This window comes from Heptranchias perlo, chromosome 32, assembly GCF_035084215.1.
Source record: "Heptranchias perlo isolate sHepPer1 chromosome 32, sHepPer1.hap1, whole genome shotgun sequence".
NCBI classification, from domain to species: Eukaryota; Metazoa; Chordata; class Chondrichthyes; order Hexanchiformes; family Hexanchidae; genus Heptranchias; species Heptranchias perlo.
The window spans coordinates 22,872,950-22,898,950 of NC_090356.1; the positions used below are offsets into that span (position 1 = coordinate 22,872,950).

Here is a 26,001-nt window from a genome sequence, read left to right on the forward strand (position 1 = left end):
TCACAAGTGGCATAGGAAGTAGCACAACTCACCATAAGATGCATGAGTGCATTACCACTATCCTTCTGAAAATATCTGATCATTCTAATCTAACACCTGACATCAACACACACACATACACTTTCCAGCAGGAGTCCATGGGCAGCAGTCAGAATTGGTTCTCTTAGCCCAGAATTATTGAGGCTAATTGTAACACCCCTTTCAGCATCTTGGGAGATCAGCACAAACCAGTGATCAAACCTGGTATTTTCCTGCTTCAGCTTAGCTGAGTACCATTAGGCTGTGCACTTACCAACTGAGCCACTGGGGGCTTGCCACTGGTCTCTGTGGTTTGGTGCTCCCAGTGGGGAGCAGCATCATGGGCAGCACATCGCAGATACCCAGCCACACACCAATATATCTCTTATCATGCAGACTGAACAAAGGTCCCTTGTCAGCTGCGGTATGAAACAGTCAGTATGAATCTCACCTTTTTGAATGGTTTTTGCATTGTAGTGGCTGCATATAGAAACACCACAAGCCCAGTCCAGAATGGAGGTGATTGGGTAATTCCACTGTGAATCACGCCTGGAGGCTGCACTGCTGTAAGTGACTGGGATTGATTTTATGCACACCTATCCTCCACTCACTACATTTTGCTGGAGAAATAATTCTGCCTTTAATCGGTAGACTCGGCTGTAGTTTCGGTCATGAGTTCTGTTTGACTGTTCATATAGACTGTTTGCTGAGTAAATAGACTCTGTTTGCCGTAAATCCCGCCCTGCCTCCAACTCATTGGCTGACACAGTGGTGCCAATGCTCACACTGTTTACTTTGCTCTCCTCCTATTGATTGTCAATTGTAAACAGTCAACCCCAGTCCATCACCGGCATCTCCACATCATTGATTGTCAACACACACAATTGATGTTACTGGCAAATATCAACTTATTGGCCTTTGTTCTACCAACAGTGGGAGAGACACATTTTATCATGGAACTCCTGATCTGATGCCAGAACCAGCATCTCCAATGAGCCTTCTAAACACACTGAACCAGGTCAATACGGTTGCCTCATAACATGAAGTTACATCATGACACGGCAAGTATGATGCAGTGGAACACCTGTTCCCGGGCCCGTAATGAGAATGGTTTTTTAAAAAAAATCAAGTGACCATCCACAGTAACATTTGCCTTCTCCCCTGCAGGTTTATTAGTGGCCGATTCTAGAAAAAGGATAGCTGGTCCTCTGAACACTACCTGAGTGTAGCACATCAGGTGCAGTTTGGCATTGTTCTCCCACCGTTGAGGTGCCAACGTGAAAGGGCCAATAAATATGACAATTTTCCCCTTCATGCATCAGTAGAACCCACTTCTTACTGGGCACAGGGGAGGGAGTCAGCTCCCCTCCCCTGGCTGCTTGGTGAACAAAACAAAGCAAAAAAAAAATTATTAATTAAATTGTTTATTAAGACATACTGCTCCTTCCCTAATTCTTGTTCTACAAGTATTTTTTTTTTGCTTTTCATTTATCCCTTGTAGATCTTGTTACTTCACATTCCCAAAATCTGACTAGGAACAAAGAGAACTCAGCCCTGTTTTCTTTTGGTTACTTTTATTTGTGCTCAACAAGATGATGGGTATTTGTGCTGGGAAGTGGAACTCTTCATTTCAGGCATCCGGTGTCAGCACCAAGCACGCCCAAATCAGGCTAGATGCAGAATAAAGCTCCTTCTGCTCTACCTCCCAGTAATGTGCCTCAGCCCCAACCTTAGAAAAACACCCCCTAATGCACCAGGGTGATATTTTTGCAAATTTCCACACCAGCCACGATTGCCAATTTAGTGGTAAATTAGGAGCAGATTTCTGCCGGTCACCAATGCCCGCTTGGACCTGGATTGAAACTGCCCAAGCTCATTTTACACAGGTCCCAACCCTGCCCCTGGGAGAAGCAGCTCTACAGATTTGCAGCAGCACAGCTGTTGTCTGTGACGTCACTGTCACATTACTTTAATCTGCAACAGGCATAACAGAGTTCCCTTTTTCAGTGCCTGTTTTTAACACTCCAAATTTATTTCTGTTGTCATGAGGATTTCAGTAAAGCAAACTGATAGCTGTGTGAAAAATGCATCTTATGACCACCTGATAAAACACCCAGCAGCAGAGTTATAGATCCTGTCCCTTCAAACTTGGAAAAGACCTGGAGAACATTGAGTTGAAATACTGACAGTTGCAGGTTTGCCACAGATGATGGGAGCAATTTGAGGGGATGAAGTAAGGGTATCATGGAGTATTAAAGTGTACTGGATTAAGCAGACATTTTCCAATTGTGTATTGGTACTGATGCACTAAACAAGCCTAGTTACAATGTTGATATCCTTGGTATAAGCAGGTCGTGGACCCAGTCACTAGTTGCAATATTCAAAGTATGCAAGTAAATGTGACATAACTTAAGAATTATTTAGTCAAATTCACTGCTTGGCCATCCCTCTTTCTAACCGCCTGCAGCCCTACAACCCCCTGAGATCTCTGCACTCCTCCAATTCTGTCCTCTTTCGCATCCCCAATTTTCATCGCTCCACCATGGCAGCCGTGCCTTCTGCTGCCTAGGCCCTAAGCCCTGGAATTTCCTCCCTAAACCTCTCCACCTCTCTCTCCTCCTCCTGTCCTAATATCTTCTTATGTGGCTCGGTGTCAAATTTTGTTTTATAATGCTCTTTGAAATGCTTTGGGATGTTTTACAACATTAAAGGTGCTATATTAATGCAAGTTGTTGTTGGATTCCCTCTATGAATCCAAGATTCCCAGCTGATTGTAAGTATGGCTGTTGGTTGGTGACAAATGGGAAGGTGAAATCTTCCCTTTTTAGGCTAGAGTTTGCTGTTGCTGATATTAGCAGATGAATGCTTAACGTGTTCTTATGCTATTCCCTCATGTGCTATTTTATGCAGGCAATAACCCATTTAAAATAAATAAAATACCATTGCATTAAAGCGGTAGACAAAAGAAATGTCATATGAACACATCAAGTGTTTGTCTACTGTTATCACAAACAGTCATTTCTAGGCTGTAATGTAAATGAAAAACAGAACCAAGAACTGCAGTGAAACAAGCAGAAAACAAACTTTTAAAATGTCCCCATGTAAACATCAGGATGCATGGTATTTTCTTAAATCAAAGCATCCTTGTCAGGACACGTCGAGTTTTCGAGTCTGTTCTCGTCGGGGAGGTAGGAGGTAGTATCATTGGGTCAGTCCCTGGAAGTTGGGCTCTGTGCTCTGTGGCAGTGCCTGCTGTTGGGTCAAGAGCTTGTCAATGAGACCGATTTCTGCAACCCTTTTCTCAATCTCCTTGTATGATGTCCATGACATGTCATGCTGCAGCTTGTAGGCACCAAGGAACTCATGTGGGCAACTCTGCCCCCACTCCTAAGATGAATAGTGAAAAAACAACAGAATTAATAAAAAAGAAAGACTTGCATTTCTATAGCGCCTTTCACAAACTCAAGACGTCCCAAAGCGCTTTACAATGAAGTACTTTTGAAGCACTGTTGAAATGTAGGGAAACACGGCAGTCAATTTGTGCACAGCAAGGTCCCACAAACAGCAATGTGATAACGAGCAGATGAACCTGTTTTATTGATGTTGATTGAAGGATAAATATTGGCCAGGACACCAGGGAGAACTCCCCTGCTGTTCTTCGAAATAGTGCTCTGGGATCTTTTACATTCAGCTGAGAGGGCAGACTGGGCCTCAGTTTAATATCTCATCCGAAAGTCAGCTCTTCTGACAGCGCTGCACTCTCTCAGTGCTGCACTGAAGTGTCAGCCTGGATTATATGCTCAAGTCTATGGAGTGGGATTTGAACCCACAATCTTCTGACTCAAGAGGTGAGAGTGCTACCCACTGAGCCATGACTGGGACCTTCCTGGCCTGCATGGCTGAGCGACCAAACCCAAGTTCCTGATCTTCCCCAAACTACATTAAAGTGTAGCTGAAATTCATTGGAATTCCCTTTTACTTACTTAGGAGGTGGGAAAAGCCACTGACCTTTGGAGAGAGGATGGAGAAGTATTGCTGCCCAGAATCCCGTCTGTACAGGAAATAGATGCTCCCGGGCTTCTTCACAACATTACAAGCGACGTGATGGAGCTCTGCATCCTTCTTGGCCTCTTCCAGTACCTGCACAGATATCCAGGGATGAACACGTGGGAAAAAATACAGGATAATATCATTAAGGATTAGCACCATGTACAATGGAGGCACCAAAAATAGAGATGGGGGTTGAACAGGGGAAATACTGGGGCAAAATTCCTTTTGTTTTAAGAGTTACATAGAAAATAGGAGCAGGAGTAGGCCATTCGGCCCTTCGAGCCTGCTCCGCCATTCAAAATGATCATGGCTGATCCTCTATCTCAATACCATATTCCCGCTCTCTCCCCATGCCCCTTCATGCCTTTTGTGTCTAGAAATCTATCTATCTCCTTATATATATTCAGTGACTTGGCCTCCACAGCCTTCTGTGGTAGAGAATTCCACAGGTTCACCACCCTCTGAGTGAAGAAATTTCTCCTCATCTCAGTCCTAAATGTCTTACCCCGTAACCTGAGTCTATGACCCCTCGTTCTGGACCCCCCAGCCAGGGGAAACATTGCATGGACAGGAATTGAGTAATTTATTTTGAGTATGAAGTCACCCAAAGTGCACTTACACAAAAATTAGAGAGCTGCCCTGGGCAGAACTGACACACCACTTGTAGGGTAGTTTCACTGGCATAAGAAACAGGTGTTTTTTAAAATAAATTCATTCTTCGGGATATGGGTGTTGCTGGCAAGGCCGGCATTTATTGCCCATCACTAGTTGCCCTTGAGAAGGTGGTGGTGAGCTGCCTTCTTGAACCCCTGCAGTCCTTGTGGTGAAGGTTCTCCCACAGTGCTGTTAGGAAGGGAGTTCCAGGATTTTGACCCAGCGACGATGAAGGAACGGCGATATACGTCCAAGTCAGGATGGTGTGTGACTTGGAGGGAAACTTGGTGCTGATGGTGTTGTTCCCATGCACCTGCTGCCCTTGTCCTTCTCGGTAGTAAAGGTCGCAGGTTTGGGAGGTGCTGCCGAAGAAGCCATAGCGAGTTGCTGCAGTGTATCTTGCAGATAGTACACACTGCAAGCCACGGTGGTGGAGAGAGTGAATGTTTTAAGTTGTATAGAGATCTAGCATTTTGACATAAAGAATGCATTTCATGTAAGATTTTGGAATGTGCTGATGACCACAATGAGCCTGACATTCTGAATATGATTGTAACCCAGAAAAAGATACTTTCAGTAAACACTTCCTGTCATGTGATAAAGCCATGAGCGGAAATCTGCAGCACTTGTAACAACTAAAACCCAACAGCAATGTTCAACATATGTGGGTCTTCAAGGTTGCCTCTGGAGACAAAGCAACAACTTGCATTTTTATCGCACCTTTAACATAGTAAAATGTCCCAGGGTGCTTCACAGGATTGTAAATCAGACAAAAATTGACACTGAGCCATAGAAGGAGACATTAGGACAGGTGACCAAACACTTGGTCAAAGAGGTAGGTTTAAAGCAGAATTTTATGGAGGAGACAGAGCTGAAGAGGTTTGGAGAAGGAATTTCAGAGCTTAGGGCCTAGACAGCTGAAGGCACGGCCACCAATGGTGGAGAAACACTAGAGACAAACATGGATGATGCGTCTGGCGGGTCTGAAGGTCAGAGACCATCATTTTGTCCTGGTCGCAGGCAGTCAGAAAGCTCGGCCCCCCCAGCCCCTGCAGCCTAGCAATCGTTAGGCCTGTACAGAAACGTACTGATACCAGGGAGGGCCACAGCCAGAAAATTAAAGTCACAGTTGCGATCCCTGCAACCCTACCTGTGCGCAGTTGCCCCAGTGTTGCTTAAAACGACCTGAATTCCAGCCTGCAACGTAAAGGAGGTGAATTCACAACACGTGTAAATAAGTCGTAAGTACAACCTCACAAGTAACTTTCCCTCAGTATCTTGTGGGCATCTGTTAGCCAGTTACAGAGCAATGCTAACCTGGGGACCAGATTACCTTTTTGGGCTCTTCAGCTAAGGTTGAGGACCTGGGGAGAGGATGAAAGGAAGAGGACAGTGAGAGAAGACGATACGTAACTTGAAGACTCCTCATACCTTTCGAGCTTTCTCCTGCAGGTATTGGATTTGCTCAGCGATCACAGTCAGTCGATTACAGGCATTGGCACGAACAAAGTCATCTGCCTGGGAAATACAAGCGTTTACATTTAATACAGTGAACATTTCTAAAGTGGGCCTGACAATAAGACTCGTCCCATGTTGGTCTGTCAGACTGATCACTGGACAGTGACCGCACTGCCTGTAACTAGCTACAGTCCACGCATTACTTTGATCACAACCCCACACACACACATGTAGGAACAGGAGTAGGCCATTCAGCCCCTCGAGTCTATTCTGCCATTCAATTAGATCATGGTTGATCTATATCATAACTCCATTTACCCGCCTTGGTTCCGTAACCCTTAATACTCTTGCCTAACAAAAATCTATCAATCTTAGTTTTGACATTTTCAATTGACCCTCAGCCTCAACAGCTTTTTGGGGGAAAGAGAGTTCCAGATTTCCACCACCCTTTGTGTGGAAGAAGTGCTTCCTGACATCACCCCTGAATGGCCTAGCTCTAATCTCAAGGTTATTTTACAGCTTGTAAAATGAAACACTTTTACATGCACTGGAAGTACCCAATGAATTAGGTTTGAGCCCCACTACATTAAACATGGATTTGACATTTAAGAAATACTGGGGCAACTCCCCTGATGGGTCAGTGGCCAGAAGGTCCTAGGCTCAATTCCCCGTCTGTCTTGAGTTAACTGATCTGAGGAATTGGGGTGCTATAATTGGCCTCAATGCCCATGGCCGTGGGATAGGGCGGGGGTGGGGGTGAGATTAGTCCTGGTCAAAATTCTGGTGGAAAGTGCGTGTGTGGATGGTAGGTGAAGGTAGGATTTAGTTGGGCCAGGCTGTCATGTCTAGTAGCTTGCCAGCACTCACGTGCAGGCTCACTTCTTTTATTTCAAAATATACTTTAATTCGTAGAATTTAAAGGTACACACAGTTCAAAGTAAATATCACAATTCCAAACTAGTACATTTCAAACCAAGAACACTACAGATCGTACACAAAGCGATCTCATTATTACAATTCAAACACAGTATTTCTTATGACTTATGGTGTACAATACAAGGTGGGGTGGCCTTACACGGTGGCCTTTCCCCATAGAGCCTTTGCGTAGGTCGCACCTTGATTCAGTGCCTCCCGCAACACATACTCCTGGACCTTGGAGTGTGCCACAGACAACTGAAGTTAAAAGTTGACTGGAAAACACCCAAAATTCAAACAGGGACAACATTGAAACCTGATACTGCTGCACAAGTAGCAGGAAGATATAAAATACAACGGGAATACAGAGATAAATTCCATATCACGAATAACATAAGGAGATAAGATAAGGCATGAGGGATAGGCTCTATTTTCTCCACGCAGATTGGCTATTGACGCTGATTCAGTCTCATTTAAAGAGGGAATTACATAGACATTTGAAAAACAAAAATACTGAATGTTGTGGGAAAAGAGTAAGGAAAAGTGAGTAGAGTAGATAACTCTGGAGCAGAGCAAAGCCACGATAGGCTGAATAGGCTCTTCTCCGAAAACAGGAGAGCCCATCAATATTCTGTATATATATTAAATGCAGGTACAAAAATCATGTACAAAAATTACAGATACACGCAGAATTACACGCCAGTGCTCCTGCACCAATTTCAGAGAACTATCAGTTGCTGCTGTCCTAACCCCTGATTAGTATAAAACAGCCACAGAAGCAGTAAACCGCTAATGAGGGCCCGAACCAGAGAATAGAGTACTGGGCAGAGTCAGGGCACCATCATCTGATGATAGGCAGAAAGCAAACCGCTGTGGGGGTTGTCCTTACATTCAGCTGGTTAGAAACTAGGAAGAACCCTAGAGTTTCAAAACCTGTGTTGTTTAGTAATCAGTCATTTTAACTAAACGGCAAGCAACTGCCAATCACACAAACTTTTACAGGGCAAGGAACTTGCGTTATTTGACTATGGATTCAGTTAACACCAATATTGACACATCTCCCTCCTCAAAAGAAAAATAAACTTTTAGACAAGAATATTTCATCAATAATGATAAAATGTAGATCTCCTATAATGCCCAAGAATTTCAGTACTAACAGTTCAAAGGCACTGATAAATTAATTGTTCTATAGTTTCACACTTTTCTACCACCCCTTGTTATAAAATTCCCTCCCTCTCCCCAAACAGAATCACAATTACAGGACTGCTGTAATGGGGAAACAGTAGAACAGGGACTTAGAAGGATGATCAAATGGGACAAAGGGCTTCTTGATCCAAAGCACCTAGTAACTTTGTGACTACCTCTGAAAAAAACTAGACACAATAAGGATTTTAGTTCAAGATAAAGTGGAGGAAACTGAGGAAACATTCAGAAATAACACCCTAATTGTGACATTTGGAGCTTTCTAAGCTCAGTGGGTAGCTGTAGATTCAAGCTCTCCTCCAGTTCTTCAGTACACGATCTATATTGACTCTTCAGAACAGTATTGAGGGAGTGCTGCATTGTCAGAGGTGCTGTCTTGCAGGTGAGGTGTTAAACCGAGGCCCTGCCTATCTCTTCTGTTAGATGTTAAAGCTACAGGCAATATTTGAAGAGCAGGAAGTTCTCCCAGTGTTCTGGCCTACATGCCTTTTCAACCAAAACCAAATAATCTGGTCCTACGTTACAACAGCGACTACACTTCAAAAGTACTTCATTGGCTGTAAAGCGCTTTGGTACTATTTAAATGGAAGCCTTTCTTTTTTTCCAACTAATTTGCTGGTTATGGGACTTTGCTGTGTACAAATCGACTACTCAACCTCCATTGTATGTTGTAAACAATTTTACAACACCAAGTTATAGTCCAGCAATTTTATTTTAAATTCACAAGCTTTCGGAGATTTTCTCCTTCCTCATTTTACCTGAGGAAGGAGAAAATCTCCGAAAGCTTGTGAATTTAAAATAAAATTGCTGGACTATAACTTGGTGTTGTAAAATTGTTTACAATTGTCAACCCCAGTCCATCACCGGCATCTCCACATCATGACATCCATTGTATGTGACGCACTTTGGAAGATCCAGAATACATGATAAGGGAAGTTCCTGTTTTCTTTGTCTGATCAGACTGATCCGCATGATGGTAAGTGACAAAAAAAAAGTTTCACTTCTGTTTAAGAGGCTGTTTCAGTTCAGCATGGGACAAGCCAGACGAACATCCTCCCTAGACTCTAAAGGAAATGCACCTTGGCTTTGAACAAACCAAAAAACAAGGGGGAGGGAAAATGTTTTTTTTCCACACCCAATCAGGTGTTAGCCGTGTCACAGCTGGCAGTATTTTCACCTGAGTCAGAAGATTGTGGGTTCAAGTCCCACTCCAGAGAGTTGAGCACAAAATCTAGACCAACACTCCACTGCACTGTCGGAGGTGCTGTCTTTTGCATGAGACATTAAACCGAGGCCCTGTCTGCCCTCTCAGGTGGGTGTAAAAGATCCCATGACTATTCCGAAGAGCAAGGGAGTTCTCCCCAGAGTTCTGGCCAATATTTAGCCTTCAAGCAACGTTATTAAACCAGATTATCTGCTCATTATCACAATGCTGTTTGTGGGACCTTGCTGTGTGCAAATTGACTGCCGCGTTTCCTACATTACAACAGCGACTACACTTCAAAAAAAGTAAGGAATCTTACAACACCAGGTTATAGTCCAACAGTTTTATTTGAAAATCACAAGCTTTCGGAGCTTACCTCCTTCGTCAGATGAGTGAGTGAAGGGTTCTAAGATCCCTTCACTCAGTCACCTGACGAAGGAAGTAAGCTCTGAAAGCTTGTGTAAGATTCCTTACATTTGTCCACCCCAGTCCATCACCGACATCTCCACATCAAAAAAAGTACTTCAAGGGCTGTAAAATGCTTTGGGACTTCCTGAGGTCGTGAAGGGTGTTGTATAAATGCAAATCTTCCTTTTCAATCAGAGGAGCATACCAACAGTGATAAAGGGCTTCATAGATGGCTAGGTTAAGCGGACATTCGATAGAATACAGAGAGACACAATCTATCCATAAAATCTATCTATATATTAAAAGTCCAGTGCAGACTTCCTGTTTGTCACACTTCCAGTATCATGATTTTGTCACACTTGAACCAGGGCCTGGATATTACTTTCATGTTCAGCTTTGTGTACCTATGCTCTAGGTGGCACTGGATGTATTTTTAAAAACTAAATTAAATTTTGATTTTCCTAACCTGCTGCTACATTCACAGACCTCAGGTTTATTTTCAGTTCAGTAACCTGCTGCTCCACAGCCTTGGGTTTTTCCCCCTCCATTCCTTGCTCTATCCTGGGTCTACCGATTCTCCAACTCTACCCATCAATCTTCTGACCCACTTCAATTTGTATCAATCAGCCTTTTGCCCAACTCCAATCGTCTGCCCCACTTCACCCTCCACCCATCATCTGTCTGCCCCACTTCGCCCTCCACCCATCATCTGTCTGCCCCACTTCGCCCTCCACCCATCATCCGCCTGCCCCACTTCACCCTCCACCCGACATCCATCTTCCCCACTCCAGCCTCTAACCATCAGCCATCTGCCATCCCTCCCTCACCAGCTGTCCACCCGTCTGTGCTACTTCTATTTGTCATCCACCCATTGTCTTCAATCCTACTTCTTTTCAGCCATCTCCACGAACTTATACACCTTCCCCGTTGCAGGTCTTTGGCATTCAGGTTGCCCCTCCTCTTTCCTGCCCCCAGCTAGCTGTAGGCCCAGCATGGACACTCACCCACCCCATTCCCACCTCAGGCCAGTACACCTTCTGGCCCATACTACAATTGGGCCTTCACTCCCACTTCTTCCCCCACCCAACTCCTATCCCGGTTTCCTCCCCCTCCCACCCCCACCTCCAGACCCCTGATGAGCTCCTTCCTCTTTGCTGTTTTCCAGAAGTGGAAAACTGGCAATTTTTTTTTTGAAAGCACTTATTCCACACACTATTTTGAAAGCATATCTCAGTCTGTTCTTCCATTTGAGTAATTCATCTGAACCATTGGAGAGATACAGCTAGGCCAGAGAGACTGTGGAAAGTAAACTTTGAACCGCCATGTTGGAGATCTTAAATTAGCTCACAATGACTTTCAGTGCAATAGACATGACTGCAGAGATAAATTAAGCCTGTAATTCCCGTAAAATGGACAGTGTGTCAGTGCTTCTGTTCATTTATCCACTTGACAGATGAATAAATCTATTTGGCAATTTGTGGCCTAATCGAATGGTTTATTCTACCAATTTCCAAAATCGTGGAAGACGACACGAAAGTTTGTGATATAATCAGGAGCCGAAATACAGGGTCAAGGGTTTTCTTACTGATCCTTCGGCTCACTACAAATGATCGAGATATTGGGAAGACACACTCCGAGTTATGTGGAGCAAGGGCTCGCCTAGGGGAATGGTTGGAGATGCCGAACCCGAGAAAAATATTTGGAGTAAATCCCAAAAATGTTATTACCTGTTTGTCAAAGATCTGCCCCTTTGGTGAGACTCAATTCCAGGATTACTGGTATCAACAGTGAAGACAGTGATGGTTGAATAACATGGACCAGAGCCTGACTGGATGAAACTCTCCTCTTCCTCCTATGACCGCCCCCTCCCACTTCCCCATGGTACCTCGATGGTTTTGCGAACACAAATTGGGCCAATGAAAGTAAATGGAGACGCAAGCAATGGCACAATCTGGAGCTAAATGGAAGAATCTGATTGTGGCCTCATCTGCCATCGAGCAGGGGTGAATGAGCTATGAATGCAGCCCCTCCAGCAAAGCAAATCCGGCAGGAGGGGACATTCAAATTTATAAAATGGCGCATCCACAAGTGTTTGAAGTGCCTCACATATGTGGAATTCTTTGTTCACACCCAATGGGGTAGACCTTGACTTTATGCGATAGCGCAAAACAGATGATAGCGAGTCGGCAGCTCGATTTATCTCTCCCCATTTTCATTTCTATTGACTTCAGTTGCAATAAAAATGGGGAGAGATGTAAAACAGGCTGCCGACTCGCTATCTCCCGTTCTACACCAGTGTGCAAAGTCAAGATCTACCTCAATGTCTTTTTATGCTCTGAATTTAGGATTTCTGGTGATCCAGAATCAAATGATAAAGAGAAAAACAATTAGATTTCTTATGTTTGAAAACAAATTTCTATTCAGCTGCTCACTGTCTGCCTGTAAACTCTGGCTTGCAGATCAGTGTTATCTGATACTTAAGCCACATATGGCTAATTAGGAATCCAGACGTGGCAAATCGCATTTTTGATTAGTAAATTAAAAATGAGTAATAGTCCCCGTCATTGGGCATGCGATCGCAATACTCATATGCACACAGTATCTGCATGTGCCCTTTAACCTTTAGTGCGTTTTTTGGTAAAATGGTAAGACAGAAAGCAGAGTGTGCGAGTGTGTTTCTTCCTTGGTTGTTGAATGGTGGTAAATGTTTATTAAGAAAATGTACACAAGGCGTTTTCGACTAAAATTAGTGCATGTGGCTAAAACAGTGTTATTGTGGCCACACTTGTGGCTAGTCAGCAATTTCTACTGGACAACATTGGTCTAGATCTAACCGATTGCTTAATTGTAACATTGATAATGCACTTACTGGTGTTAAGGGAAAACTCCCAAATTCTCATACTGAAACTGTTGCATCGTTACACCCAAGACCTGTCCCATCTTGCAAAAAGCACCATCCGCGTAAATTTGATCAAAACCATCAGTTGGTGGGTATGGAGGTGGGGGAAGAGAAAGGGGAGGGTGGGAGGGCCTTTGCTGGATGAGATGCTTTTTTTTTTGCTTTCATTTTCATCCTCATGTTAGTAAAACCCCTCCTTGTACTGTCAACGGATGAGAGGAAAACCCCAAGATATTGAAAGCAATAATCTTGCATTGCACTCTCCCTCCCCACCACTCTCTCCTCTGCAGTCTGGTGACCGACACATTCCATATTCTGTACAGGTGGACCGTACAAGCTCCTGATATTACACCTGCCCATTCCACCACATCATCCCACTTCACACTCCGACCCCCAAAAGGCACTCGGCACATTGTAATGGGTGAGGAAGAGAGGGGAATGAGCGCTCTATAATCAGAATCCCAGTACCAGGCAACGGGCACACTGACTGACAGTAGAAAGATGATTTACGACAGCAGATGTCGAGAGGGGCATTTATAGAATGATAATAGAGGTATGCTCTGGATGTGAAAGATGATAGCCCAGTGGGCAAGGACACTACATGGTGTGGCACTAACACCGTGTAAAAAGGGAGGTCCATCAGGTTCCAATTCCCACTCTGTCCTGAATTAGCTAATCTCATCGGGTTTGCAGTCGGGGGAACTACAATTGTCATCAGTATCCCTGGACTAACAAAGAACACAATCAAACTTGGTTCCTATTCTTGATTGCGATCCAGCAACTCCTACTGGAAGTGTGCAGGTGTTTAAATGTCGGGTGAGGGCAGGATTGAGCTCTTTTGTGATGCCTTCCACAGTTGAATAGCCAACTGGCACTGACTGTTGTGGTCCACGTATGAAGAAAGGACAACCACTAGGGAAAGATAGCCAAGAGTGACCATCACCCAAGGAACTATAGTCCAGCAGTAGACAGCAGCTTGGGGGGGGTGGGGGGAAAAGAGAAGGTGTAAAAATTAGGGGGAAACAATACCTTCTTGATTTCCTCTGCCAGGGCTACAATGTCGATAGGGTCCCCGACCCGATTGGTTCGGTAGGTGCTGATCAGCTGAAGACCTGCAGGGCTGGCATTGCTTTCCACCAGCGCCACTGTAAACAAAACAAGAACCGTTAAGGAGGTGCAATCAGCCTCTGTCAGCTCCCGACGGGTTAATGGGTGAATGCCCCACCTGGTGTGGAACGGAGCCAGGCAGAAAAGGTTTTGTTTTTAATTGCTGCATTATAAAACACGGCTGAACAATATTGGCATTTAACACATCAAAACATCTCAAAAGGCTTCTCACACAATTAATTACTTTGAGGTTCAGCAACTGATATGATATGGGCAAACAGGTGGTCATTTTGTGTCAGTATTGTCCCACAAAGAGGAATGAGATGAATGGCCAGTTCATATTTTTTTTTGGTGCTGTTGGTCTCCTCTCCAATATTGGTTTGTCCTGAGCAATCGTCGGCAGCACTCAGGAAAACCAGCCCTAGGGACCGCCTGCCAACTAAGAAAGCACCTGAATGTGGAGCTGAGAGGAGCTGGAATGCTCCTTCTGAACCCTCATTAAACCCCCCCCGCCGATCACTGCCGCTCCCAATCCCACCCCCAGGCCGGCGATTCCCCCCCCCATCTCCTGAGGCCTTCATGTACCTGTGGGCCGCAGCAGCAGCCTGAACCTCCACCACTCACCTCTGTGGCCTCCTCCTGCAGCGCCGATCATTTGGGAATGAGGTCCGAGACCCAATATCCGGGGCTCCTCGGACCCTACCGGTCATGCGCAGGGTAAGTATCGTGCACGGGGTGGGGGAACGCCCGAATTTCTAGGCCAATGTGCGTTGTCTGCAGCTGTGGCATTGAAGGCAATGCTACTGTCCGATGGCCCCGTGCCCATCTGACATCTTTCCCGCCACTCCATGTTTGAACATCTCCGATCAGGTTTCCGCCCCCGCCACAGCTCTAAATCTGCCCCAATCTGTGACTGTGGCCCACTATCCCTCCTCATCCTTCTCCACCTGTCTGCAGCCTTTAACACGGCTGACAATCCTGCTCCAATGCCTTTCCTCCATTTTGTGGGACTGTCCTTGCCTATTTCTATTATTACCTAACCGGTCGTAGTCAGAGAATCTCCTGCAACGGCATCCCCTTCCCACCACCGCACCGTTACCTCTTGAGTCCCCCAAGGATTTATCCTTGGCCCCCTCCTATGTCCCATCTACGTGCTGCTCCTTGGTGACATCGATGAGGGTGTTAGTGCTGTGCCTTGCCTGAACTCGGGAGTATAAAGAGCTTCGATGCAGCCTGTCTACAGCCTGACTGCCACTGACTGGATCAAAGAGCACATTCCAGGTAGAATTATGGGTGAATGTCTACATTTGGCATAAAACCAAGGTAGAGAAAATATTGGGTTCTGAGTGATAAAAGACTCACTTGCTCTCACCTAATTATTTGGGGCTGATACGGCTGGCTGCAAAATTACAGAGCAACTTATGGCACCCGGTTACACTCCAGTAAAATTCATATCAATAATCACAAGGTGTCTGACCTCTTTCTTACCAGTTGGGCTGGTCGTCATACCGCTGTCAGGGTTGTCATGGCTCATGCTGTCCCTGGTTACCAAGGCCTCAGGCCATCCACTTCCACCCTCTTCACCACACTGACTGTAAACAGCTTTCGGTGACAGCTTCTCCTTACCAGGGGACCTTCCTCCTCCAAAACAGCTGTCCTCACAGCTCCTAAAATAAAGCAACATGGCTCAACTCTCTTTCCACCGTGCCAAAGTGACCGATGAGTTAGCAATTAAAGGGCAATGCATAGGGACCGAGCTAGAAAAATTGTAGGCATTAACTGGAGAAGCGAAACCATGGAGGATCGTGAAGGTTGTGATCAGGCGAGTGTCTGGCAGCTACCAGTTATTGGCAGCTTGTGTAACACTATTACATTTGTTACGTCACAGACACGCGTGTTCTGCAGCTGCCAGAGCCAGGAACTCAACAACACACTCACTGAACACAGCAAAATCAATAAGCATAGACACAAGCAGAGAGCAACGAGAATGCTGCACAAAAAAAAACTCTTACCGCAGGCTTTTCAAAGAAAGAAAGAATTGCTTTCATACAGTGCCTTTCATGATCTCAGGACATCCCAAAGCGCTTTACAGCCAATGAAGTACTTTTTGAAGTAGAGTCACTGTTGTAATGTAGGAAACACGGCAGCCAATTTGCACACAGCAAGGTCCCACAAACAGCAATGTGATAATGACCAGATAATCTGTTTGTAAGTGTTGGTTTTGGTGGATAAATATTGGCCAGGCAGAACTCCCCTGCTCTTCTTCAAAATAGTGCCATGCAATCTTTTACATCCACCTAAGATGGCAATCAGGGCCTTGGTTTACCGTCTTGTCCTAAATACAGCACCTCTGACAGTGCAGCACCTCTCTCAGAACAGCCTAGATTTTATGCTTATGACTCTGGAGTGGGACTTGAACCTACAACCTTCTGACTCTAAGGTGAGTGTGTTATCCACTGAGCCACAACTGACAGAAAAGTCTTAGAAAAAGATTTTGATATATTTAATTCCGATGAGATTGTTGGCAGATTGGTGTTGATGTGCTACCCCGTGGATCAGTTGTACAAATGCTGCCTGGTGCGATACTGAGCCACAAAGGCCAGGAGGGTCCGAGGTTTGCTCTCCGGTCAGCTGATCTCAATTGGTGCAGCCATGGGGGAGGGCGGGGGATGCTGCACTCAGTCTCAGTGCTCCTAAGCTAGGGAGGGGGGAAAGAGAAGACAATATTCCAGGGTTCCCATTCCAGATAACTATCCATTGATTCATGCTGGAAAGTGCACGTTTAACAGCCTCTGGCAAAGACAGGAACAAACTCGGCTGTGATTCTCCCATGGTAGAATAGCCAGTTGCCTTTCACAGTCTAGGTTCGCATATGAAATAAGTGGCCATGCAGGGGAGGTACTGGTGGTCATTGCTGGTCCCTGTGGGTTTGTACCCCAGCAAGAATCAGCACCATCAGGAGAGGAAGAGACAGGACAATTCAGTTACGTGGAGAGATTAGAGAAACTGGGGTTGCTCTCCTTAGAGCAGAGAAATTTAAAGGGACATTTATTAGAGGTGTTCAAAATCACAAAGGGTTTTGATTCAATAATAACTTTCAAAAGGGAATTGGATAAATACTTGAAGGGGAAACATTTGCAGGGCTATGGGGAAAGGGCAAGGGAGTGGGAGTAATTGGATAGCTCTTTCAAAGAGCCGGCACAGACACGATGGGCTGAATGGCCTCCTTCTGTGCTGTATCATTCTGTGATTCTATGAATTGATTGGGTGATTTTCTGTTTGGATTTATACTGGTGAATGGGTGTCTGACAGTGTTATCACACAGTCAGTTTTAATTCTACCCAGATTTCAGATTCACTGATTTTTTAAAACTATTTTTTATATATCTATGTTCAGAGTTCAGATTTGCAGCAGTATTTTTCCCAAAACCTCTCCCCTTTTCTCCTGAAGATGGTGATTCTTGCTGTGGTATGGGTTCCACATGCTCTGGCAATTCTCTGGTACCTCACTTAAGTGGCCATTCCTCATCTGTGAGCCTTGATAATGAGTCTGGGCAGCCTATTCAACTGTGGTGGGCATTACAGCTGAGCCTGATCCTGTGCACACACACTCACTTCGTAGCAGGAGTCACAGGATTGTGATCAGGAGGGGGAGCCCTAGCTGATTCTCTTTCTCCATTACTTCTGCTATTTTCCCCTCTAATACTGTGTTTCTCTCACCTCTAATACTTTGGTCGCTCTCACTATTATTTCTGTTTCTTTCGCCTTTCATTCTTCTATTTTGCTCACTACTATTATTTCACAATCCTTTATCAATTCTGTTTCTCTCTCATTACTTCAGTCTCCCAAACCTGTTTCTCTCCCCTCTAATACTTCAAAGAATCATAGAATGATACAGCACAGAAGGAGGCGATTCGGCCCATCGTGGAGTTATCAAATTAGTGCCACTGCCTTGCTCTGTCCTCAAAGCCCTGCAAATTTTTGCCCTTCAAGTATTTATCCAATTCCCTTTTGAAAGTTACTCTTGAATCTGCTTCCACTGCCCTTTCAGGCCGTGCATTCCAGATCATAACAGCTCGCTGCGTAAAAGAATTCCCCTCATCTCACCTCATCAACTTCTGCTTTTCGTTAATATACAGAAACAGGAATTACTCGATGGTGAGTCAACACCCACAAAAAAATATAGAAATCCGATGAGGTCATGGTCCCAATGGGGTTTCCTCACAGATCCCCAGGGGTCTGGATACCCCAATTTGAAAACCTATGCACCATTCCCGGGGTTGCCAACTCTGGTTGGACTTATTCCTGGAGGTTTCAACACGTGACCCCCCCTCTAACTGCCCCACCCAGTCAAACAGCCTTTTCTCGCCCCATCTCCATTGGTTTTATAACTAATAAACAAACGAGGTCAAAGAAAATGATTTTTCTTCCCTCACAATTTCTTTTAATATGATTTTTCTCCCGGGTTTTTGCTCGTGGCAGTGTCCAGGAGACTAATCTTTCATTCCTGGAGACTCCAGGACAATCCTGGAGGGTTGGCAACCCTAACTATAACACAATGCATATTCGGCAGAATCAGAATCCTAGGCTGGTAAGGAAAGGGTTACATTTCCCAATTCTCAGTGGCGGCTCCAGCTGCTCCTCCCCCACTGCCAGCACACACTGATTAGAAGCAGCTGTTTTCATATACAGGATCCTCCCCCCCCCCCAATAACGTAAGCCTCAAGATGGGAGAAAAAAGTCGAACGCTCTGTTTAAAAGCTGTTCTCAATCCATTCAGTGTCAAAACGATACATTCAGAAGCTGTAAAATGGACGTAAGCAAAGGGTAGTCATTCCCTCCCACCCTTGCCACAAGAAACAAAATGGGATCAGAGGACAAAAATTCCTGCATTCAGATTCATTAAGTTAATCTTTTGCACACACTTCAACTCCCACTATTTCCAGAACAGCTCAGCAGAGAAGTGGAGAGCGCTGTAACATAAGGAGGGCGAGAGCAAGAGAACTCCTGTCGTACAATACGTGGGGAAAGTTTTGGGGAAAGGGGCCCTTGACTTTGTAAAAACGATAACTTGCCACTTTACAGCACCTTTAACGCCATGTAATGTCCCAAGGCCTTTTACAAAGAGGGAATCAGACACCAAGGAGCAGTCTGGGAGGAGGGTTAGGGGAGGTGCTCAGAGAAGTAGATTTTTAAGAGACTTTCGAAAGTGGAAAGATTTGTGTTGAACCCACCCCTCAGCTCCTGAAACTAAAGGGGGAGGTAGAAGGATAGTCTCTTGGATTTTTTTTCTTTAGTTTCTCTGAAGTGAGTCCTTGTTTCTCCCACCATTCGGGAAATCCCGCTCTCCCCCTGCTTTAAGCTCGAGCTTAATGCTAACCGTAACACCAAATTACCAAAAAGCATTCCATGTTTAAAGAGTTCTGGTTTGTGAGCTGTGTTTCCTGACTCGCTCCCTGCTGACTGGCTGCAGGGAGGAGATGGGCCCAGGCTCCTCCCTCGGGGAGGAAGCACTCTCTCTAGTTCAAATTTCATCCTAACCCCGTCTCCTCACAAGGCTGCGGTGCCTCTCTCTCTCTCTCTCTCTTTCTCTCTCCACCACTGACATGGCCCTCTGGCTCTCTTTGACTATCTTCCTCGCTCTTACCTCGGCCGGCAGGAGCAGGGCCGAGCGGCGGGAGGACAGACCCCCGCTGGAGTCGTATGACCGTCTGTTCAGCGCGGCGGTGGAGGCCTATTACCGCAACGACTGGCAAGGGGTGATCATCAACATGGAACGGGCGCTGCAGAACCAAGTGACCCTGCGCCAGGCTAAGGTCCATTGTCGCACCCACTGCGACAACGAGACGAGATTCATCATGTCCAGTAGCTGGCAGGACTTCTTCGACATAAACTTCTTCAACACAGTGCTGAGGAAGGCTAACTGCCTGAGGGAGTGTGAGGCAGAAAAACTGGGGCCCTACACCATGCACCAGATCTCTGAGGAACTTCGGCTTGAGTTCCAGAAGAGGACTCCCTATAACTACCTGCAGATGGCTTATTTCAAGGTAATGTTAATCAGAACTACCTGCGATCCTTTCAAAACACATCTGGACGGAAACTCTCCTATCATTGTTCAAACTATTTCTGTCTAGACTAGTTCTAGCAGTGGTTATGAATTACAGGGGCTTTCTGTGATTGTTAATTCTTATCATGAAAACAACAAGCCAATTGCCTCGATTAGTAGCTTAAAATAATAGTTCATGTTTTTATTTCTGAGATCCCACAGAAGCAGAACCTTAAAGTTCTCACTAACAACTCACCTCTTGCTTCTCCATACACTTCAAGAAAGAACTGGTAAATGTATGTGCTCGTTATAGTGAGGGATGGTAGTGTTGGGGGCTGGAGGTTCCTCCTATTTCAGGCACCCAGTTTCAAAAGCCCCCAGTTCCTTTAGTTGGGACAGATATTGAAGATGTTAAAAGTCTTTAGGTTGAGACAGAGGAAGTGAAATCACCTCATCCTTCGAGTGTAGACTGCCCTGCAGAAATAGGAAGGGACCCCTGGGCCACAGAGAAAATAAAATCTCGTTGAGCAACAATCGGAGATATAGTAACACAGCACCGAATGTCAGATTTACACAGTTCTCTTTCTCCTATCTCCCATTCCTACTCAACGGGAATCCTCTACAGACTGTAGGGAACTATTTTCTACAGTGTTGTAACCTGCTGGCTTGTGTCGGATTTCATTCGCATGTTTGATCGCTAACTGAGTTATGGCTAAAAGCTTTGCAACGTTGTGGACACTAAGTCCCATTCTTCTAACATTTGATTAGTTCAGCGCTGAAGGAAACACAATGGGTGCCTGCCCCGACTTGTGGTCTTCCAGTGTGACATGTTTAGTCTGTTTTAATCAGGTCTCGGTTCCTTGCTGCCTATTCATCCTCGCAAGACTTTGAGAGCTGTAGCTGGGCCTCTTCCCCCCCCCCCTCCCCCAGCCAAGCCCCCCCGGCCTGAGTGCCACGTAGGAATCGGGTGTCGGCTAAAATTCTCTGTTACTTCAGGCAGCTTCCATTCCGTAGTCCGCAGCTACCAGAAATGAAAATCCCACTCCGTAAAGGCTGATCTTTGAAGGAGTCAAGGCCTCCTTGTCTTAAAATTAAATAAAAAGAAGCTTGTATCTCCTGTAGGAACAGTCCTTCTAGTTTAGTCCGACTCGGTGATTATTATAAAACTTCCTTCAGTCAGCAGGGATACCGATTGTTGTAAGTTTCTTCAATGGCCTTTAGCCGCTGGATTTTTGTCAGCTTTCCTGTCCTGTTTAATACATTGTTTTTCCCCACACTGTTTTACACAGTTTTACATTCCTTATCTCCCTCACCATTCCCTTTCTCCTACAATATTAGCATAGCCTAACTACTACTACTTCTTGTTTTAAGAAAAAGACTTCCATTTATATAACACCTTTCACGACCTCAGGACGTCCCAAAGCGTTTTACAGCCAATGAGGTACTTATGAAATGTAGTCACTGTTGCAATGTAAGAAATGCGACAGCCAATTAGTGCACAGCAAGCTCCCACAAACAGCAATGTGATAATGACCAGATAATCTGTTTTAGTGATGTTGGTTGAGAGATAAATATTGGCCAGGGAACCAGAGAGAACTCCCTAGTTCTTCTTCAAAATAGCACTGTGGAATCTTATACATCCACCTGAGAGGGTAGACAGCGCCTTGATTTAACGTCTTATCCAAAAGATGGCACCTCCGACAGAGCAGCACTCCCTCAGTACTGCACTGGAATGTCAGCCTAGATTTTGTGCTCTGGAGTGGGACTTGAACCCACAACCTTCTGACTCAGCAAGAGAGCTACCAACTGAGCCATGGCTGACACCATCTTCATCTACTTTATTTACTTCATCTTCTCTCCTACTATTTCAATCAAGGAGATGTCTTACACTATGGGCCGTGGTCGAAGAGGTAGATTTTAAGGAGTGTCTTAAAGGAGGAGAGAGAGGCGGAGAGGTTTAGGGAGGGAAATCCAGAGTTTAGGGCTTAGGCAGCTGAAGGCATAGTCGCCAATGGTGGAGCAAAGAAAACAGGGATGTGCAAGAGGCCAGAATTTAAGGAGCGCAGAGATCTCAGAGAGTTGTCGAGCTGGAGGAGGTTACAGAAATATAGAGGATTCATTGTATTAGACTTAGAGAAATGGTTAAGTTAAATAATACATTGCTACCTAATCTGCTGACCAATTTGTTGTTTCTGTATAATCTTTCTTCTTAGTAAATATGATCTGTAGTTTCTAGCCTGAGATGTACAGTCTGGCAGCGTGGTGTTTTCTAGTAGTTCGGAGAGGTCTGGAGCACATAGTGGGTGGAAAGTGCTACCTTTGATGCATAGCCCAGTGGTAGAAGGGGTCAATCTTTGCCATGTCAGCTGTGGCTCAGTTTGTAGCACACTTGCCTCTGAGTCAGAAGGTTGTGGGTTTAAATCCTACACCAGAGACTTGAGCACAAATATCTATTGACACTTGAGTGCAGTACTGAGGGAGTGCTGCACTGTCGGTGGTGCTGTCTTTTGAATGAGACATTAAACTGAGGCCCCATCTTCCCTCTCAGGTCAACATAAAAGATCCTATGGCACTATTTGAAGAGCAGGGAAGTTCTCTTCGGGTCCTGCTCAACATTTATCCCTCAGCCACCATCACTAAAAACAGATTATCGGGTTATTCATCTCATTGCTGTTTGTGGGACCTTGCTGTGCACAAATTGGCTGCAGCATTTCCCCACATTACAACAGTGACTACATTTGAAAATTACTGAATTGACTGTAAAGAGCTTTGGGATATCCTGAGATCATGAAAGGTGCTATATAAATGCAAGTTCTTCTTTCTTGTGGCAATGTTATCCCAGCTGTAACACACAGAGACAAGTTTCGATTGATAAGATGTGCGGGCCTTCCATGGAAGTTGACTTTTGCATCGACCAGGAGCAAAAAGGGTTGGGAAGAAGACGGCATTGTAACAGTCTTCCTGGGCAATCAATTCCACACATTCACCACCCTTTGTATGAAGTAGTTAAATCTAAACTATCTGTTCACCTTCCTTCTGAGTTTGAATCCTTGCCTCCAGTTACAGAGTTTGCCACAAGTGACAGTTCAGGTCAGCAGGAGCCTTAGGCCTAAAACCAGCAACAATCCTGACTGCACAAGATTCCAGACTTCTGCACATAACACTGTGTAATCAGAGCCTGGGCTATGTAAATGACTAGGTTCATGTATAAACTTGTCTAGTACAAAACATAACTATCTCTATTTGGCATGAAGTTCAAATTACAGAAATCTCACTGTTTGGCAATAAGCAGGAATTAGCCTGTCATTATCTCAGTCCTCTCTGGACCTTCCATCGCCCCTCCCTCATAAATCCCTTTGCATCCTTACTTCTCTCTCCACCTTCAAAAGTCTTCTTGAACCCCACATTTTCAATCAAGCCTTCAGTCATCTCTCTTAATTCCCCCACAAAGGCTCAGCATCTGTTGCTTTGTCCTCTGTGAAGGGGCTTGTAGTTTTCTATGTTAAAGGCACTACATAATTGCAAATTATTGTTCTTGTGTATCCCAAGGGACTTAATGAATTTAAAGCTCCTTATGAACATCGTCTGAAACCTGAGACTAAATTATAACCTCTTACTCCATCTCTATATATTTCTGTCATTTTATGTTATAACCTCAGTAAGATGATGTTAACAGCTGTGTTTTTTCCATCTGTTCCCCTCCTGATGGCGTTGACTGCTTGCTTAGGTACGCTTCCACAGCACTGGCCGTCCCATGTGGCCATTATTCATTTGAGCGCCTTAACAGTGAGTGTCGCCAGGGGAGCATCTCTTCTGAGCCCAATTCTGTTCTCACCCAATGTCCACATGTGTAACCTTCCCTGGCCGATTTTCCTCTCCCTAACCTGGGGTGCTGAATCCAATTGGAGCACCCCTTCCACTGCCTTGACAGATCAGCCAACTCAGCACTGGCTGGGGATCGAACCTGTGGCCTTGCTGGTCTGTGCGACTCATCAACTGTTAAAACTAAAACTGAGGGGCGCTCTGGCCAATTGTAGGACCTTAACTCTGAGATCAGTAAACTTGGACCAGGGATCAAAAGTGGGACCTTCCTGGCTCAGTAGCACATGGGGAGATTATCATCTGACCCATCAGAACACCATGTGCTGAAAGGGCTCCCTCAGGAACGTTACCTGCCTGTTTTTCTTTCAGGACCTGCTGTGCACTTCCTGCGTGTTCTATATCTCTTTAGCCCTTATGATGGTGTTTGAAATGTGCCCCATGTATCTGCATTACAGATCAAGAAACTGGACAAGGCTGTGGCCGCGGCTTACACCTTCTATGTGGTAAACCCAGAACACCTGGAGATGAGGAAGAACCTGGAGTATTATAAGCTGATGGCTGGCGTGAAGGATACTGACTTTAAGGACCTGGAAGCCAAACCGCACATGGTAACGACTAGCTACTGACCCAATGCGCTAATGGGTCTAATGACCCAACATTGCAACTGGCAGAGCTGTATCCCAGGATGAATTCGGCATATTACTAGACTAGTAATCCAGAGGCCTGGACTAATAATCCAGAGAACATAAATTCAGAATCCCACTGTGACAGTTTGAGAATTTGAAATAAGTTTTAAAAATCTGGTATTAGTAAAAATGACCATGAAGCTGTCGGATTGTCGTGAAAAACCCAACTGGTTCATTGATGTCCTTTAGGGAAGGAAACCTGCCTCCTTACCTAGTGGCCTATATGTGGTTCTCATCCAACACCAATGTGGTTGACTTAGCTGCCCTCTGAAGTGTCCTAGCAAGTCACCCAGTTGTATCAAACTGCTATTTTCAGTGGTTCATGAAGAAGGCCCACCATCACCACCTCAAGGGCAGCTAGGGATGGGCAATAAATGACAACCTTGCCAGTGATGCCCGCATCCTGAGAATGAATTAACAAAAAAAAAATCAGTAGGACAATTCCAATTCCTGTATAAGCCATCATTATAACTTTATTGATAATGAAATTTCCAATTTAGTAGTCATCGATGCTGAATTATGGACAGTTTTGTTTCGTGGGCTGGTGCTGGCTAAGACCTGGGATAACGCTGCATTTATATTAGAGTGTTGCAATATAAACAAGGCATGCTAGTTTATCTGGGGGCATGGAGACCCACTTCAAGAGATGTTTTTTGCCCGTGTCACTGGAGGCACACCAGGAATTTCGTGAGAGGCTTCTCCCAATCGGCTGGTGTAACTTCAGCGGAAACCCCGGCTACACCGCATAAATGGGATTCCCGTTGATTTTCCGCCATAGTTATGCTGGCCAATTGGGAGAACCCCCAAGCAAATTCCTGGTGAAAGTGTTACTGCCAGTCTCATTATATGTTGCAAGCTGCCATCTTGCTCTGGCTGCAGGCCAGCTGAATAGTTTGTTGGCCTGTACATCCTTTCACTGACGGGGGAGATGATATTCTGGGTCCACAAACACAAACATGATTTGAAGACACCTGTGTACGTGTGGGATCACATGTGTGCAGACACTGTGGCGTCACAGCTGGCACGCTGAATACTGCCCTGCAAGGAGCAGTATAACCAGAGATCAGATTGTTCTGAGTCTCTAAGGCAGGTGCGTGGCTCATTCTGGGTAAGTATCCTGCTCGTTCTCAGTTCTCTTGCCTTGTTTCGTAGGAAGCTTTCCGCACAGGGGTCCGGCTTTACATGGATGAGCAGTTTGAGCCGGCAATCAGGTATCTAGAAAATGCGTTGGTGGAATACTTCAAGGCAGACACGGAGTGTCGAGCTCTCTGTGAGGGTCCATACAACTTTGATGGTTACGGTTACATGGACTACAACGCGGACCTGTTCCAGGCTATAACAGGTACTCTTCATTTCTGCTGCCTCCTTTTCCCTCTAAAGCTAGTATAGTCGTGGTATCCTTTATTCGCTGCGTTAGCCATGGCTCAGTTGGTATCACAGGACACAGATTGAATCTGGAACCTTCCTGGCCTGTATGGTTCAGTTCCACGCTGGGCAATGCACTTACCAACTGAGCCACTGGGGAGCCCAAG

The 26,001-nt window shown here is 45.2% G+C and overlaps 3 protein-coding genes across 3 annotated transcripts in view; 2 read left to right on the plus strand and 1 right to left on the minus strand.

Moving 5' to 3' along the window:
* ap5b1 (adaptor related protein complex 5 subunit beta 1) overlaps nt 1-5,328 on the plus strand; it is a 20,002-nt gene extending 14,674 nt beyond the window's left edge. Inside the window, exons 3-4 of the transcript XR_010958240.1 lie at nt 952-1,079; nt 4,006-5,328. The gene's annotated coding sequence lies outside the window, so the exon portion shown is untranslated. The remainder of the gene's footprint in view (nt 1-951; nt 1,080-4,005) is intronic.
* On the minus strand, nt 1,576-15,558 carry c32h1orf50 (chromosome 32 C1orf50 homolog). The gene is made up of 5 exons (XM_067970628.1): nt 15,405-15,558; nt 13,839-13,954; nt 6,154-6,240; nt 4,027-4,158; nt 1,576-3,405 (listed from the first exon to the last, which is right to left on the minus strand). The coding sequence occupies exons 1-5, from the start codon at nt 15,448-15,450 to the stop codon at nt 3,220-3,222; spliced, it is 567 nt and encodes a 188-aa protein (XP_067826729.1). The 5' UTR covers nt 15,451-15,558; the 3' UTR covers nt 1,576-3,219.
* Nucleotides 15,559-19,407: 3,849 nt separating this feature from the next.
* p3h1 (prolyl 3-hydroxylase 1) overlaps nt 19,408-26,001 on the plus strand; it is a 36,133-nt gene continuing 29,539 nt past the window's right edge. The window contains exons 1-3 of the mRNA XM_067970629.1: nt 19,408-19,962; nt 24,239-24,391; nt 25,622-25,811. Coding sequence (XP_067826730.1) covers nt 19,522-19,962; nt 24,239-24,391; nt 25,622-25,811 — 784 coding nt within the window. The 5' untranslated portion in view covers nt 19,408-19,521. The remainder of the gene's footprint in view (nt 19,963-24,238; nt 24,392-25,621; nt 25,812-26,001) is intronic.

Coding starts and splice junctions, on each gene's coding strand:
- c32h1orf50 (XM_067970628.1), bottom strand. CDS start 15,450: ATGAGCCATGACAACCCTGACAGCGGTATGACGACCAGCCCAACTG. Junction 13,955..15,404: donor TATGACGACCAGCCCAACTG/GTAAGAAAGAGG, acceptor TTTTGTTTACAG/TGGCGCTGGTGGAAAGCAAT. Junction 4,159..6,153: donor TGCAGGAGAAAGCTCGAAAG/GTATGAGGAGTC, acceptor ATATCTGTGCAG/GTACTGGAAGAGGCCAAGAA.